This window comes from Mobula birostris, chromosome 14, assembly GCF_030028105.1.
Source record: "Mobula birostris isolate sMobBir1 chromosome 14, sMobBir1.hap1, whole genome shotgun sequence".
Taxonomy (NCBI): domain Eukaryota; kingdom Metazoa; phylum Chordata; class Chondrichthyes; order Myliobatiformes; family Myliobatidae; genus Mobula; species Mobula birostris.
Genome location: NC_092383.1, coordinates 76,745,022 through 76,762,590, shown reverse-complemented (window position 1 = coordinate 76,762,590; position 17,569 = coordinate 76,745,022). Strand labels below are relative to the sequence as shown.

General features: G+C 39.4%; 1 protein-coding gene across 1 annotated transcript in view; it reads right to left on the bottom strand.

Moving 5' to 3' along the window:
• Nucleotides 1-2,492: 2,492 nt before the first annotated feature.
• Nucleotides 2,493-17,569, bottom strand: part of LOC140209991 (lysine-specific demethylase 9-like) — a 75,551-nt gene continuing 60,474 nt past the window's right edge. Inside the window, exons 4-7 of the mRNA XM_072278705.1 lie at nt 17,106-17,248; nt 16,850-17,017; nt 12,448-12,556; nt 2,493-9,589 (exon numbers count right to left, since the gene is read on the bottom strand). Coding sequence (XP_072134806.1) covers nt 9,227-9,589; nt 12,448-12,556; nt 16,850-17,017; nt 17,106-17,248 — 783 coding nt within the window. The 3' untranslated portion in view covers nt 2,493-9,226. The remainder of the gene's footprint in view (nt 9,590-12,447; nt 12,557-16,849; nt 17,018-17,105; nt 17,249-17,569) is intronic.

Genomic DNA, 17,569 nt, shown 5'->3' with positions numbered 1-17,569 from the left:
AAGAATGTGAAAGGCACATTGTTCTTTATTAAGTTCATGTTATGTAACTGTAACTGATCTTTGATGATTCTAAAGGTTTCTGTAGATGCCAAGGATTCTAAGCACTTACTAGTAGAGCAAAGTTGTTTGAAATGGGGTGGGAAGAAGTGGTTGAAAATACATTAAGAGTGGGAGTGCAAATGCAGAGAGGTCTGTAGTGTATTGATGAGGGATATAGCAAGGAGGAGCAATAAGAATGGAGTGCAAGCTGAGAGTGGGAGGGGAAGGAATACATACAGATAAAAGCAGGAAACCAGCAACCTTTCATAGAAATAGTCGTACAGTACAGAATTGGGCTGTTGGCCTATCAAGTCCATGCCAGCTTTTATGCCTATCTACCCTAATGCTATTTGCCTGTATTAATACATTATTCCTTTGAGTGACTAAATGCCTTTGAAATGTATTAATTATCTTTTCACTTAAGATCGTCTACCAGGAAACTAACCCTAATTGCTTAGAAAACTGTCATTCCACTTCATGTTCTGCCATCCTGCCGAAGGGTTTTGGCTCGGAATGTCGACTGTACTCTTTTCCTAGATGCTGCCTGGCCTGCTGAGTTCCTCCAGCAATTGTGCGTGTTGCTCAGATTTCCAGCATCTGCAGATTTTCTCGTTTGTCACTCCATTCCATAGTTGTTTTATGTGGAGAGCATCAAAACACTGCAGATGCCAGATAGCATTATCTAAAATCAAATCTCTCACCCTTTATTTCCTCAGCATATCCAGTTGCAATAACTACATTTAAGGACTTTACTGGATTACTACATCTACGGCACACCATGAGAGAACTATTTAACATTTTTTCCCCCTCCTAATTACACAGCATGTATAAAACCAGCAATGGTAATATTTTGCAGGGCACTATTTAAAAATTTTTGCCGGCTGGTGGCATAGTGGCATCAGCGCTGGAATTCGGGGCGAGAGGTCCTGAGTTCGAATCCGGCCGGCTCCCTTGCACGCTCTCCATCCGTGCCTGGGTTGAGTGTCGAGCTAACAACTCGACCTCGTAAAAAAAAAACCTGGAGTGGGATGGGCTCTGCCAGATTTCAGATGCCTAAGACATGCCGTACGATGAACATACCAAAAGCTTGTTATGACGGTGTCCCGACGACTCCACCAGGAGTTAAGGGCGCACACACAAACACACATTTTTAAATTTACATTTTGCACAAAACATCTCAAGTGCAATAAACAATGATGATATCACAAGACTAAAAGACATGAGCATAGACATAGATAGACTGTAGAAATAGACAAATACATAGCAGATGAAATTCAATGCAGATAAGTGTGACTTGATAATTTCTGGTACATTGAGAAAAGTCAGCACATGCTAAATAATACAATTTTAAATAGGGCTCAAGAACAGAAACTAGGTTTCTATTATTTTGCACAGATCTTTAAAAAGTAATAAGACAAATTAAATAAACCAGTTAGGGACATAATGCATTGCTAAATCTATGTTTAATAAGTTTGTTCAACTGAACTGGTGTCCTGTACTTGATATTAGGAATATTGCAGAAGCTTTGGATGGGATGTGAAGGTGACCCATAGATTGTGTCATCTGCTTCAAATCCCAGTGGGTTCAGTTTCCAGTGACTGAAGGATGACACTAGAAGGCATGGAAGTTGGACATGGGCAAAAGTAACAGACAATGTAAGTGAAAACTTTAAAACAGAATACATTTATTTTGTAGTTTATAGAAATTTTATGTGTCTGTACTACTGCCATGAAACAACACATCATAAAACAGTGATAATAAATGAGATTCTGATTGAATACCTTTTCAGAGATATGGTACAAGGGGTAGTGGACAGAGAATCAATGAGAGCCTTAAAGAAAGACTTGGTTAAATTCTTAAAGAAAACCCTTTTGGGGCTTACCTGGAAAAAGTGTGAAGTAGAACTAACTGCATTAAAGAAATAACAGGTTTGATGAAGTGAGTAGCCTTCTGTGTACAATATTCTATGATCTGGAATGTAGACTAAGTCACTGGTGGAGGAGTCATATTAAAGAATGAAAATATGCAACCCATCATCTCAGGGCAATTAGGAGGGATGTTAGCATAGATTCATAGCATAGAACAATAACAGGTTCTTCATGCCAACCAAGATGCCCATCTATTTGCTGGCATCAGAGCAATATCCCTCTAAACCTTTCCAACATAACTGTCCCACTGTCTTTAAAGATTGTAATTGCATCCATCTCTACCATCTCCTCCGGCTGTTATTGCATAGAACCACCACTTGATGTATTTACAAATAAGCTAATAATTGCATGAGGGAAAAAGGAATGCTATGATATTCTGATGAAATTAAACAGTATAGTTGGCTCAACTCTTAACACTTACAGACTAGTTGGATTAAATGTCCTGTTTGTGCGCAGTATTTTTTAAGTTACAGAAAATTACAGTTTCCTTCATTAAAATAACACCAATAAAAAAAGACAACTTCAGAACTTTTTCCAGTTTATTTAAAAAAATACTTCAAAGAAATTTTCTATGTATTCCATCTGCACGCTCAAATTTAAAATCTTACAAAGCAACATTTTAAAAGGTTAAAACATGCTTCATATAGTGAACTAAAGAAATTCACTGAGCAAAAGGTTAATATCACGTAGAGATTTATTTATCTTAAAATGTACCATTCGCTCACACTCCGCTTCATTAAAAAGTTATTACACCCTCTGGTGAGACAAGAATTTATAGGGGTTGTGATGGAACTAAGGCCAAGCAAAGCAAATCTTACTTCCCAAGCAAATGCCATTCTGAAAATTTTATTTGCAAGTGAGGTTCTCATGAACAATTTCCTCCATGGACCACTGGTTTTACAGATTCACATGTGGCTGTGGAACAGTACTTTGCATTGACAGTGGAATTGGCTGTCTGTCCAAAATAGTCAAGTGTCCATCAACAAACTAACACATACTGCACTTATCCCTTTAGTTTTGAATTGTACCGGGCAAGTGGAAAGAAAATACATTAAGAGTGGTGCACTCCTGAGGATGCAAGTCTGCTGTTGCATCAAAAGAAAATTAGTGCCTTTTCTATTCTATTTATTCCGAGAGATCACAATTTGTTCTTTTGGTTCTCTTCCACTTTCCAGTAGATTAGACCAAAAAGCCATTATTTTCTTCATGACTGTAGATTGACTTGACTTGCGGAGAGCACATTTTCCAGTAGCTACCACTTGACACCAAAATCCCAGAAAGCTTTTTGGTGCCTCTTCTTGTCACCATCCCTTTACTCAGACTGCTATCACTGACCAGCTGTACAGCTCCAGAGCTGTAATATTCCTTGATTAAGAAATGCAGATACATTGAAGATGTTTCCAGGTCGGGGTAGGCCATTTAAAAAAAAATCAGGGCTCAAACAGGTAATTCACTATAACTCCAAATGAAATTCAGGACAAATCCCTCAACTACAAAAATGGTGAGAATGTGGAGTGCCCTGCCACATAACTACTGAAGGAACAGCACTAATGGAAAGATCCCTTCGGTTGACTTGCAATCTCATATTTAATGTCGGGTGACACCAACATTTTTGCAGTCTTGATCTATTAGAAGTAGTCAAAATTTTCAAACAAAGCCTGATTAACAGCAACCCTTCAGCTCTGTTAACACCTCTGACCCTGGTCGGCAGTTGACATTCTGGTAGTGCAGAAGAAAGGACACAAAGCAAGATATTTTACTTGGTGAGTGGGAACATATGGCAGATGACAGATTTGAAGTCAATGACTGATTTGTGTAGCCAGCAATCAATTTACTATGATCTATCTTACACCACCCTCCCTCTGAAGCAAATGTCTAAAATGAGAGATGTACTCAATCTGACAGTCCAATGATCTCCCAGAATGGGCAGGCACAAAGCTCGTCAATGGGTCAACTTCAGGAATGATCTTATGCACTCTAAGAATGGATGGACATACTTGCAGCTTGATTGTGTAATGATCTCAAGAACAGACATGCCCACTTGCAGTGTGGCACCATATTACAGTATTCTGAAGATTTGTAAGCCAATGATATCAATAATGCATGCAGATTGGCTGAAAAGTTTACATTAATGTAAATATACTTAACAGAAATACAAAAATACAATACCCTTCTGGGCATTAACTCTGCTACACTGATAGAAATGTTCAAAAATAAAGTAAATGTCTTCATAAATTACCGCTAGATACACTGAGGCATTTCAATAATGCTGACTATTGGTAAAGTAAGATAAACCTGAAGGAATTATCCTGCTAGGTACAATATTACAATATCTTAAAGGAGTCATATTTCTTTTGAAAACAGCTTACACTTATAAATGGATAAAAAATTACAAATACACTAAAGTGAATAAAAAATACAAGTGCCTGGGAAGCAAGTTTTACTCTGAACAACCAAATTTTAAGCTCTAAAAATCTCAGGACAAGACAACAAATACAGCTCCTCTCATTAAAAAGCAGAGAATGAGTTTCTGGAATTCTTACCCCACCCCCCTCCCCTTCAACCTAAGTATCTGGAGGATAAAATTATTTTCAATATAAAGGTTGTCCATCATGTTAGCAAGTGCTAGTTGCTCAAGAACCCTGTTTACACAGATTACATCATTTATGATTGCACATTACATTATAGTTTTATTTTTTTTAAATCAGATTTTAACATCTATTCTGATTTTGTAGATATCTCAATATTAAGCATACTGTCATATTACTGGAACAGGAAGAGATGTACAATTGGCTGAAAAAAGCTACATGTTTGCCATTTAGAAAATTGATGTTGGAATGGAAACGGAATGGGGAATCCAGGAGAGATAGCTGTTTATTGCTTCCAACTTAGATTGACAACTTGGAGTTAAGCAACTGGACAAATCTATAGGTGAAAGACAACAATCCAGGCAGCGGTTTCACTGGCATTTAACATGTCCATCATGTAGAGATGGGACAAAACGTGCAACGTCGGTCCTTCAGTTGGGTAGTCCTTAGCCTGCTGGCTAGAAAAGATACAAGAGTCTGAATGTCCTGATTTTGTACCTATAATGTCAAGAGGGAAATTATGCAATGGATTGTCAGGAAGGGCAAACCAAGGCAGAACATGTAGAGTTATATGAAGGTACGCACTGCATATATCTAAGTGGTTCCACTGAGTTTCCAGTGCAGAGGACATGTAGCCAGTTTCAAGCTGTGCACAAAAACTGGTATTGTCTTAAGAGAGGGCAGATTGGTTTGAATTGCTTGAAAGAAATTCACATCAAGAGTGTTAAGTTAGACATGCAAAATCTTCCCCATTTCCCTCAAAAGCTAATGGGTTTCAGAACAATGGGACTTTCGAAAATATTAAATTATTTTCATACCCGAGTCAATGGTCACTCAATCCGTCAATTGTAATATCAAGCTCAAACTGTAATATCAAGCTGATCTCCCAATCATCTCCTTTAATCCACCAATAATGTATAACCAGTATTTAAAACTAACCATCTGAACTCAAGAATTTAACTGAACCTCTCAGCATCCACACCTATAGTGTGATCTGCGCTTGCAAAGAGAATTGCAAACGTTTATCCCACGTTATGAGAAGTGCTCTAAAATCATATCCTTTGCACTGAATTCCAAACCAGTTGAAAGCTTCTTTGCTACAAAAAAAATCTCTGGAGGAACTCAGTATGTTGAGCAGCATCAGCTGGATGTGAGAAGATTTGTTGATGCTCTGTTGATTTGTTTAAAGTTCCTTTGACATTTTGAATCTATTCTTAATGTTAAGCAGCCTGATTAGATTATCCCTCAGTCATCTAAATGGAAGATTATGCAAGCTAGTCCTCAATTCAGCCCAAATGCTACAAGGTGCCACTGCAAATTGGCATCATCAGGTCATTTTAAAATACAGAACTACTCAAATTCCCATCATATTGAGACTATACTTGGGATTCAACGAAACTCAATTTAGGCAATACCTTTCTGAAATCAAAGCATTTTTTAAGCTCATTGTACCAAGTAATCTGCTCTGCATTTGACTGCTTTCTCGATTCCAGTCTAATTGCTCCTGGAGCCTAGAAAGTACATAACATGCGGATCAACAGAATAAGACAAGGTTGAAAAGACAAGCTTGTATTAGAATCTTAACAGCATAGTTGGCCATCATTAGCCTATTTACACCTTTCCTGGCATACAGGAAAAACAAGTCTGGGAATTTTATTCCCTTCTAATTGTCCAATTTAATTTTGAAAGCAAGTGTGGGCGATTAGTAGGAATGGCTGAACTAGATCACCATCTGGCAGTGCATACCAATCACAATGCTTTATATTAAAAATTAACTTTATGCAATTTGTTGTTGGGTGCTTCCATCAACAACTTCAGGAAATAATTTTTCCTGCAGATTTTCTTCCAATTTTGAGTGGATATTAAACTAGATCCCTAAAAAAATTCTATTGATTAACTAAAATGAAACATGGCTGCAGAACAGATTTGCACTTATAAGAGACGGACAGTCTGTGCAGAAAATGAAATGCTACAAGGACTTTTTCCTTACACTTCCAGTGTGTGCTCATATGCCTAACGTTAGTCTGTTGACCTTTGTGTCAAAATGGTTATTGCTTCTTAGGCCAGTTTCAACACACTGCAAAACTCAGTAAATTTAGCTGTCAAATTACTTCAAAAGAAAAATGAAACGATACAAAGTGCAACAAGAATGAATTTTTGATTTCAAGGAAGCCATTGTTCCCATTATCTTCCACTTTATGGATATTGAATTAAAGGTAAGCTAATTGTAATGTAAAACTAGTTAAGACCGTTAATTTAAAATTGAGTTGAGATTGAGTAAGCAGTATCAAAATTTCAATACCAAATATCTTTGTAGGAGATGTGATATGGTTCCATAAGCTTTCCACCAATGAGAGGGTCTTTTTTTGCATCTTAATGCAGCTTGCTGCAGATTAATAAATAATTATTGCTGTAATTAGCCAGCAACTTCTTCAGCAATGCATCACACAACTAGCAACAGAGTAAAATGTGAACTAGTCATGATCTCATGATCCCTGTATTCTGAGGCCTGGAAAAGAGCAAGCTCGAGAAGGAAATAAAAGGAGTTGGACTATTTTATCTTTAAAGCCTTTTCTGCTGTTCAATATAATTACAATTGATTTAGATTTTTTTTTTTAAGATCTGCCTAGATTCCAAAAACCTTTGCTAGGCATGGAAATCTATCAACCAAAAATATTCAAGAAACATCTCCGAGCCTTTCAGCTTTCTTGGGATTTTGGGCTTGCTACACTCTGAAGCACATTCTGCTACAAGGCTTGAATGGCTTTGTTCCAAAGTACTTTGGGTCTGCAACAATGGGAAACAAATGTGGAAAGGAGTAGAGGACGGAAGTTTAAACAAGTTCTAATCATAGCATTGATAAGAACAAAATTATAAAAGATACATAAAATTAATTGAGATTGTCTAATGAATGAGAGCAACTACCTTGCCCAGGAGTGGCAGAATGACAGATATGGCTACATACCTGGACAGGTGTGGGTTGCATTAACATTATGCCCCAAGTTCTTCAGTATCAGAAATCTTAATATATTAATAGTTGCTATGAAGTACAAGTTCATAATTTTATGAATGAGAAAGGTCTTCCACCCCACTCTAAAGTTATCTAACCCAAGTGACTTAAGGTCTCCTCATCACAGACTTAATTTTTTCCCCATTTAATCTTTCAACAAGAAATTTCCGGGTGAATCAATGGAATATGTTCCTGAACACTTTTAGGGAAGATTTTCAGAAGTCTAATCAAGAAGTACCTAAAGAGGTACTGCAATCCTAACCAGGACAAATGAGTAATAGTTCAAGAGAAACTGGCAATAAAAATCTATCTTTCTTCTTTCCCAAGCAATCTTATTGATATTTTGCCATGTTTATTTCACAAAGATATCCAGAAATGAATGCCTTCAGCTGGAGTCCAGTGAAAGGTTGTGGCATATATCCCCACTCCACAGTCCAGAGATCAAAGGAACTCAGCATGAGCAGTTTAACAATAGGAAGCTCAGAAGCAGCCAGCTTCACAGCCCAGGGCCGACACTGAGCTAGACTTAAGCCATTAGTGAAACAGGCATCTCAGTAATCATAAAAAAGCTACTCAAGAACATCAGCAATGATTTCCAATAGGTATTAGGGACAAGGTTAAATTGCAACAACTTCAGTATTCAAGGCTGGAAGAAACCTCAGCATGCACGTGCTGTCCTCAAACATTATTTAAAACCCCTTAAAATACTCCAAGATCAAGGGACGTCTTTAGACTTGCAGAGATGAACTCCAATAAAAAATCAGAGGCAGACGGTAGACATGCACTTTGATACATACATGCAGAAGGAGTCTTGTATATGGAAGCTGAATCAGAATAAGTAATTAAGGTTGGGTTAGTCTTACATGGAGTTTAAATACTGGTCTAAAGTAGTTAAGATGACTGCCCATTTTTGTGGCACTGTTTCTACCCAATGGGGAATGAATTTTGTTCATTTTCTCAATGTGGGAGATTCTGACAAGCCTGACTTCTAATGTCATACCCAAATATCGTACCCTAACTGCATAAACTCACTGGCCAGCTAGGTCAATTCAAGAGGCAGAAAAGGGTTAATCATTCTGCTGTAAAACAGAAATAATGTAGAGACTCAGAGTGGGCAAAGGTAACGTATCCTCAAGGAAATGAGTAAGCACTGAAGAAACTGGACCATAAGTGAGCATTGTTCAGATATTCCAAAGATCTATTCCTGCACATCCTCACAATATGTTTCGTCAATAGGTAAATTTACAGTCATGCAAGTAAAATATAAAACAGCAAAATAGTGGCAAGTCTTCATTAAAAACAGTCTATTGTAAAGATACAGAGCATCTTGTTTGGTTTATAGTGCTGGTGGCACTCCTGCTACATTATGCACTCGGAAATGAAGTGCAGGTTCGACAAGGCCTTTTCAGGACATTAACCGGAATCAGATTAAAGAGGTCAAAATCCTGACTACGAATGGCCTGAACATCTGTGTAAACAGGGCTGGCCTTCACTTGCTGAGTGCATTTTAACGTCACCGCAATTCAAGGAACACACTTTAAGAACGGCACGATTTCTTCACTAAAATTTGAATCCCAGCCAACTTATAAAACTAAAACTTCACATCCCTGTTTAAAAAGAAAGAAAAAATATTTATTTAAAAAGTTGAGTATATACACACGTTATTGTGGAAAACTTTGCTGATCTTGGGGTTGATGACTGTGATCTTCCTGTATTACGGGCAGCTTAGCCTGGACTTCAGGTTCCACTGCCATATCATCTGAACAGCTCACATCAGTTTCTGTTTTAATTTCTTTAGTGGCGGTGTCAGAGTCTGTGTTTGGTTTTGTTTCTGTCTCCTCCTGGTGGTATTTCTTCAGGCGTATGTGCCATGCTAAGCTACAAACAGCAGACACAGTTTTGAACTGGTGAATGACATTTCGAGGAATAAAGTATATGTCGTTGTCCGAGAGCTGGATTCTGGAGTAGCGGATGCCCTCCCTCCGTAATTGATTGAGTTTTGCTTCATCCACCCATTGCACGCACTGTGAAAAGAGAAACTAGAATGGTATATCGTCCTTGCGGTAAATGACACAGACGCGGAAATCACTGAAGCAAGGATAGTTGACAACCTATTCCAATAGTTACATGCTATTCCTCAACAAACCACCATTATACTTTACATAGTCAGTGGCAGGAAGATTCTTATATATCGGATTTACTTGCACTTAGAAATGCATGCCCAGTATTCATCTTTTTATTCACTTAGAGATACAGCATGGAACAGGCCCAACGAACTGCACCACCGAGCAACCCACCTTTTTAACCTTAGCCTAATCAATTTATAATGACCAATTAACCTACTAACCGGTATGTCTTTTGCCTGTGGAAGGAAACTGAAGCACTGGAGGTAACTCACATGGTCATGGGGAGAACGTACAAACTATTTAAATATGACACAGGATTGAACTCTGACCTCCTGAGCTGTAATAGCACTACAGGAACCACTACACTAAAATTAAGTGTCATGATCTGGTTATTAAGAGTCAGCATGACTCTTGTGGTGGTGGTGGGGGGGGGGGGGGAGAGTCCCCTCTTCCACATATTTGATTGAGTTATATTTTATGGAGATGAGGAAGGATGGAAGATGATGATATCGGGCAATGGATGCTGCATACACGGATTTTAGTAAAGCATTTGACAAGATCCCTTAGAGCACAGTAATCCAGAAGAGTAGTCACATGGGATCCACAGTGAGTTGGTAAATTGGATACAAGACTGTCTTGACCATAGACAACAATGGTAATGGTGGAGAGGTGTCTCTGTGATTGGAGGTTTGTGACCAGTGGTGATCTGCAAGGATCAGTACTACTGCTAGCTGCTTGTGATATGAATATATAGATGGGCTGATAAGTTTGTAGATGACAAAAATCCAAGTTGTGGAAAAGGAGGAAGGTTGCCAAAGGAGACTGTGGGATACAGGTCAGCTGGAAACCAGGCAGAGAAATAGCAGGTGCAGTTTAATTTGGACCAAGTGTGAGATGATGTGTTCTGAGATATAAAATGCAAGAGGATACTATACGGTAAATGGCAGGATCCTTGAGAACACTGACGCACAGAGGGATCTCGGAGTGCAAATCCAGAGCTAATGCTGATCCCTTGCTTAAGGGAGGCTCTAAGAATAAGATGAGAAATTATAGGTTGGTGAGGGTAACCCTGACCAGTCATGTTAAGTTATTGGAAGGTATTCTAAGGGACTAGATGTAAGTATTTGGACAGACATGCGCTGAATAGGGACAGACAACATGGTTTTGTGCATGGTAGGTCATGCTTAACCAATCTTATAGAGCTTTTCAATGACTTTACCAGGGAAGTTGATGAAGGTAAGGCAGTAAGTGTGGTCTACATGGACTTTAGTAAGGTCTTTGGAGGTTGGTCAAAAAGGTTCATTTGGTTGGTATTCAAGGTGAGATAGTTAATTGACATTGGCTTCGTGGGAAAAGCCAGAGAGTGGTAGTAGATGATTACCTCTCTGACTGGAGGCCTGTGTGTCGAAGGGATGGTGCTGCATCCGTTGTTTGTCATCTATATCAACAATCTGGATGATAATGTAGTAAACTGGATCAGCAGATTTGTGGATGACACCAAGATTAGGCTGTGGTGGACAGCAGACAAGGTTCCAGTGGGATCTGGACCAGCTGGAAAAATGTTTTGAAAAATGGCAGATGGAATTTAATGCAGACGAGTGTGAGGTGTTGCACTTGGGGAGGATAAACTAGGGTAGGACTTAACACAGTGAATGGTAGGGCACTGAGGAGTGCAGTAGAACAAAGGGATCTGGGAATACAGACCCATAATTCCTTGAAAGAGGCATCAAAGGTAGATTGGGTCATAAAGAACATTTTTGGCACTTCCCCCTTCATAAACCAAAGTACTGAACACTGGAGTTGGGATGTTATGTTGAAGTTGTACAAGGCAATGGTGAGGCCTAATTTGGAATACTGTGTGCAGTTTTGGTCACATACCTATAACAAGGATGTCAACGAGGTTGAAAGAATTCAGAGAAACTTTACAAAGATGTTGCCTGTACTTGAGGACCTGAGTTATAGGGAAAGGCTGAATAGGTTAGAAATCTATTCCCTAGAGCATAGAAGAATGAGGGGAGATTTGATCAGGGTTATACAAAAGTATGAAGGTTATAGATAGGGTATATGTAAGCAGGCTTTTTCCACTGAGGTTGGGTGAGACTAGAACTGGAGGTCATGGATTACAAGTGAAATGTTTATGGGAAACACGAGGGAAAACCTCTTCACTCGAGGTTGGTGAGAGTGTGGAATGAGCTGTCAGTGGAAGAGGTATGTGTGTAAAGAGAAAGTTGGATAGGTACACAGATGGAGGGGGTTTGGATGGCATGGTCCAGCTGCAGGTCAATGGGACTAGGGAGATTAATAGTTCAGCACAGACTAGATGGGCCAAAGGGCCCCTTTCTGTGCTGTAGTGTTCTATGACTTCACTTCCAAAATCTCAAAATGAAGCGCTTTCTTCAAGACCAGACCACAGGTCAAATACCTTTGGGACAGTACTGCATGGAACACCTTAAACTACATCTCTAAAACCTCTGCACAAGTTCTAACAGCTTCGGGAATAATGTTTGGCTGCAAAGGTGACAAAATATTGCAAGAATAGTTCCAATTACCAGCTACATTACTTGAAACTAATACAAACATCCTGAAGTTAATCCAACCGCACAAAATTGATGGCGAGCAGAATCCTCCCATCAAATTCCGCTTCCCATATGTCACTCCTCAGCACGATACAATGAGTTAAAGCAGATAGCTAGACAGATGTGCAACTCTACATATAAACTCACGCTGAACTCTAGAAGGGGATTTGAATGAAATACCTGTGACACAGGCGGCTCATGCAGATCCAGCTGTAATCGTTGCACAACGTCTGTGAAGTCCTCTGCATGAAAACATATCACGTCTTTGGTTATTCGAATCTTGTCACTCCTACCAAGAAGGGAACAAGAGTTTTATTAAGTGGGATTTGAAAATAATTTCAGTTTTTGTAATAATCAGATTAGAATGACTGAAGCAATTTAAAGTTTGAAATACAAAGAATGAATTTACAACATTTTATCAAATTCCATTAATACTGGAGAAATGTTTGGAAAAAAATACAGGAAAGGACAAGTAATAAAAAAGTCTATCAATTGAGAATTCAGATACACTGAGAGAAGTTTAACATTAGACAAGTAAAATTTCAATCATCAAACAGATAATGAGCCTCTGTTAAATAGAGCACCAGGGGTTCTTGATGAATACAAAATAATAAAGGACTCACGAAGAACATAAGCAAACTCATTTCTGAATTGGCTCACCAAGGAGTCAATTTTAATCCAATGTTAGGATTGCACAAGATACAAAGCTTTTAACTGCATAGAATTGCACCAAAGGCACTGCCTTTGAATCCAAGTACGGCACCGTGCAAAAGTCTAAGGCACATATATAGCGTTTGGGTGCTTAAGATTTCTGCATGGTACTGTAGATTATTTTTTCCATTTTCCAAATTCCACTTAATACTACTGAGCTAATACAAAAGTCTTAGGCATCTTAGCTACATTAACTGTAGATGTAAGGCATGGCTCAATAGTAATGCTGTCCTCAGTGCAAAGACCAAGTTTAGGTCTCATTTCATACTGACAGTTCCACTACAAAAACATAGGAGAGTCAGAGCTGAAAAGTTTGTAGGAACCGTGTATCCATTCTCTATCTGCTTTCTATTCTGCATTGCTTGTTTATTATGATAACTAGTCACATGAGCGGGGGTGTGGTCAAAGTGAAGAGAATAAGTTACATATTCTTGCTTATTTCGGGGAAGTTTGTAGCTTGGGAATGGCAGATGTCGTATCTATTGCTGACCGCCGAGATAACACTGAATAATGCTTAGCTTATACTTGGGTACACTCAAGTTAATCGTTTCAAGATTGTATGTTTGCTAATTGCTAATAAAGGATATATCTTTTGGAACTATCCTTGGAGCTGGGTGTGCGTCATGCAAGTATAGTAACTCCACTGTGGTTGCAGGCTAGCAGCAATTGTTTAGTTTTGGTTTTGCTGCTACAAAGGTCTTTACCTGGGCAATGCAGAAGTGTGTTTGGAAGGTGAAAGGAGTGCTGATGAAAAGACTCAAAATTGTTACGACACAGGTGACAGCCATCAGGGCCACTGTCTTTAGCTTGAGGTACAGCAATCCCATACGGTACTTTTCTCTGACTACAATCATGTTGTCATTCTATCTATTCCTCTCTGGAAACACTAAATGCAGATACTTCCAGATTCCTAAAATGAGAAATTCTGCAGAATCTGGAAATCCAAAGCAAAACACACAAAATGCTGGAGGAACTCAGGTCAGGCTGCATCAACGCAAGAGAAAAAACAGTTGACATTTCCGGCCAAGACCCTTCTTTGGGACTGGAAAAGAAGGGGTAAGGTGGTGGGGGGGAGGGGAAGGAGGCTAGCCAGGAGGTGACAGGTGGAACTAGGTGGGTGGGAGAGGAGAGTGGACCAGAGGAGAAAGGGAAGGAGGGGACTCAGGGGGAGGTTACAGGCAGCTGAGAAGAGATAAGAGCCCAGAGTGGGGAATAGAAGGAGAGGAGGGATTTTAAAAAAAACTGGTTTTGCAGGGAGCAGTCAAGATTACCATTTACTGATTGCTGGTTTTTTTCCTGCATAAAGAGGTTAAACCATGTCCCCTTGTATCCTTTGCCTAAGAATGTAAATCTATGGTTCCAGGTGCATGAATCATCCAGTTATAACAACAAACAACTTCCTTTCATTTGCCGCATTTTAACCACTCACAATCTTGCACACTTCTATCAAATATCCCAATCTGCATGGCTCCAAAAAGAAAACCACCAGCTGGTCCTAGCTTATAACTAAAATTCTTGGTTTAGGTTTTTGGCTGAAATAATTCTAGCGAATCATTTTTGTATCGTCTCTAGGAGCTCCACACTCTTTTAAAGATGGCTGAGTAGGATTCCAGCATAACGCCCATATTTCTGAACTCTACTCAAGATCAATATCTCATCTTACTAACTGCACTCTCAACATATCCTGCCACTTATAAATGTGTGCCAAAGGCTGTCCCAGCACCATATTTAAAACTGCTTTAAATAGTTTATTTTGATTCTATTCATTCTTTTAAGCAAAAGGCATCACTTCACACTTCTCACATGCCACTTGTCTCCCTATTCTAAGTCTTGGTACAATAAAAGAAAATACTACAAGCACATGGGTCGGGCAGCAACAGTGGAAAAAAGAATCAGTTAACATTTATTTATTTCGTGATACAGTGTGGAGTAGGTCCTTCTGGCCCTTTGAGCTACACCACTCCAGCAAACCCACAACTCTGATTAACCCTAACCTAATCACGGGACAATTTACAATGACCAATTTACCTACCTGGTATGAGGAGAGCAGAGCACATCCAACGGGGAGGACACACAGAGACTACTTACAGAGTGGTGCCAGATTTGAACTCCAAAGGCCTCAAGCTGTAATAGCATTAAGCTAACCACTACTCTACTGTGGGGCCCAAAGAATGCATAGTTCCGCTAGGGCTTGAACACAGGACCCTCTGCGTGTAAAGCAGACACGTTAACTACTAGATTATGGAACCTTCTATTCAGTGTTTCTTTTTGTACAGATGCTGACTGACATTGTGTTTTTTCAGCATTTTCTGTTTTTATTTCAGATTTAAAACACAGAACAACACTGGATATGCCATTCAGTGCATGAGTTGTGCCATTCTGATGCCAATTTATACTAAATGTCCTCCTAAGCATCATCTATATCCTTCCATTTTCATGTGTCTATTTAAAAGCCTCAAACTGCCTGATTCCACTAGCACCTCTAGTAACCCATTCCTGCCATCTATCATTCTCTGCATAGAAAAGCCTGCTGCTCATGCTGCTTTCAACCTCCTCCCTCTAATTCTTGAAAGTATGTGCTTTGGTGTTCTACCCTGGGGAAAAAAATCTGGCTGTGTATCATATCCAGGCTTCTCAATTTTAAAGGTCTCCCCAGTCTTTGACACTCTAAGGTAGGGAGTTCTCAACCTTTTTTAATGCATGGACCAATACCATTAAGCAAAGGGTTCGTTAACTCCAGGCTGGGAACCTAGATCTAGGAAGAACACCCCAAGTTTGTTCAATCTTTCCCTATATCTCATACCTTCTAATTCAGGCAGCATCCTGGCAAACTTCTTCTGCACCCTTCCCCAGTCTCCACATCCTTTCTATAATAATGCTACCAGAAATGCACTCAATGCTCAAGTGTCTAAATAAAGTTTCATATAGCTGCAGCATGACTTCCTTCATCTTTTCCTCAACACCCCTGCCAATGAAAGAAAGTATGCCATACACCTTCTTACCATCTTATCCACATGTGTAGCCCACTTTCAGTAAACAATGGACCTTGACTCCAAGATCCTTCTCTTTCTCCATGACATTAACCTTTTCCATTCACTTGACCTCCCGAAGTGCAACATCTCCCACTTGCTCGGGTTAAATTCTATCTGCCACTTCTCTGTCCATATCTGTAACTGATTAGATCTTGCTATATTCTTTGACAGTCCTTTACACTGTCCACAACTCCTTCAATCTTGGTGTTACCTATCTACATTTTCATTCAAATTATTGATATCGATCACCAACAGTGGTCCCAGCACTGATACCTTTGCCATCCACTCAGGCAGTGCATTCTGGGTTTCAACCAACTGCTTCCTCAAATCCCACAGAAATTTCTTACTTTTACCTTTTAATCTCTGTCCATTGGTTTTAGATAATCCTCTTGTGGGGGAGATCTCCTATCATCTAGCCTGTGTCCTGAAATTTTTTTATATTTCCATCAGGGCCCTCCCTAAGCCTTTCTGCTTTAAGGAAAACAAATCACTCTCTGTATAAATGAAATGCTCCATGTCAGACAACATACTGGTGAAATCTCTCTTCCTATAGCGTAGTGATCATCTGCAGATTGAAAAATTTTAACCCTGGATACTGGGGTTGTCAGGGACAAACGCCAGCATCTTTAGTTGCAGAGGTTCAATGTTAGTATCTTGACGATCATGGAATTATTCCATGTAACAAAAGGATGGCTCCCTTTGAAATGAACGTATCCAAGAAATCACATGAAATGGCACCAGTGAGGAGATGATGGGAATACTTGGAGTAGGTATATTGACCCCATTCTGCATAAATCTGTAATGAAAGGCCAGACAAATGCAAATTACGACTTTCTTACCACTCTCCATACTGGACTGCCTTCAGTACACCTACAGCTGCCGTGCTCTTCCAATCAAAGCCTTGCCCCACGTGATCTGCGTGGGCTCGCGTCCTGTCCTCAAAGAGGATTTCGCGAGGTTCGCTGGCCCGAGGTAGATACTGGAGATTCTTGATTTCATTCATTGATCTGCAAAATAATAATAATAGTCAAAACCAAGCTTGCCCTGGGCTTTGGTAAAGATTGCCTAAAGCGTTACATCCCAAGGTATTCCTACCGTCGTCTCTTGAAGGGTGACTTTGGCATATCAGCAGTTGGAATCATCTGCTCGCCGGGTCTCACCCACATTATGGGCCCATCGTCACTCTGTGACCGGCAGTGCAGCTGAAGGTTGGACAGTGTCCCCCATGGCAGAGTCATCTATTTGAGATATACCCATTAAAAAATGACTGAGAACAATCTAATCTCACATGTACAAATAGTCAGATTCCTTCCAATTAGAGAACAGAAACCCATTCAACTTTTGTGTTTTGGCTAGCTTTCTCAAGCTAACCCTATTAATTTCACTGCCATACTTTAAACCTTCCACTTAGCAATGCAAAATCTTTACATAAAAATCCATAAACAGTTACATGAATCTGTTGAACTGAAAGCACAAGTTAACCTGTAAATGCTATTTTATACTATTTTTGAGTTCCATTTTGAATGTTCTAACAAATCTGAGCCACCATTTATTAGGCA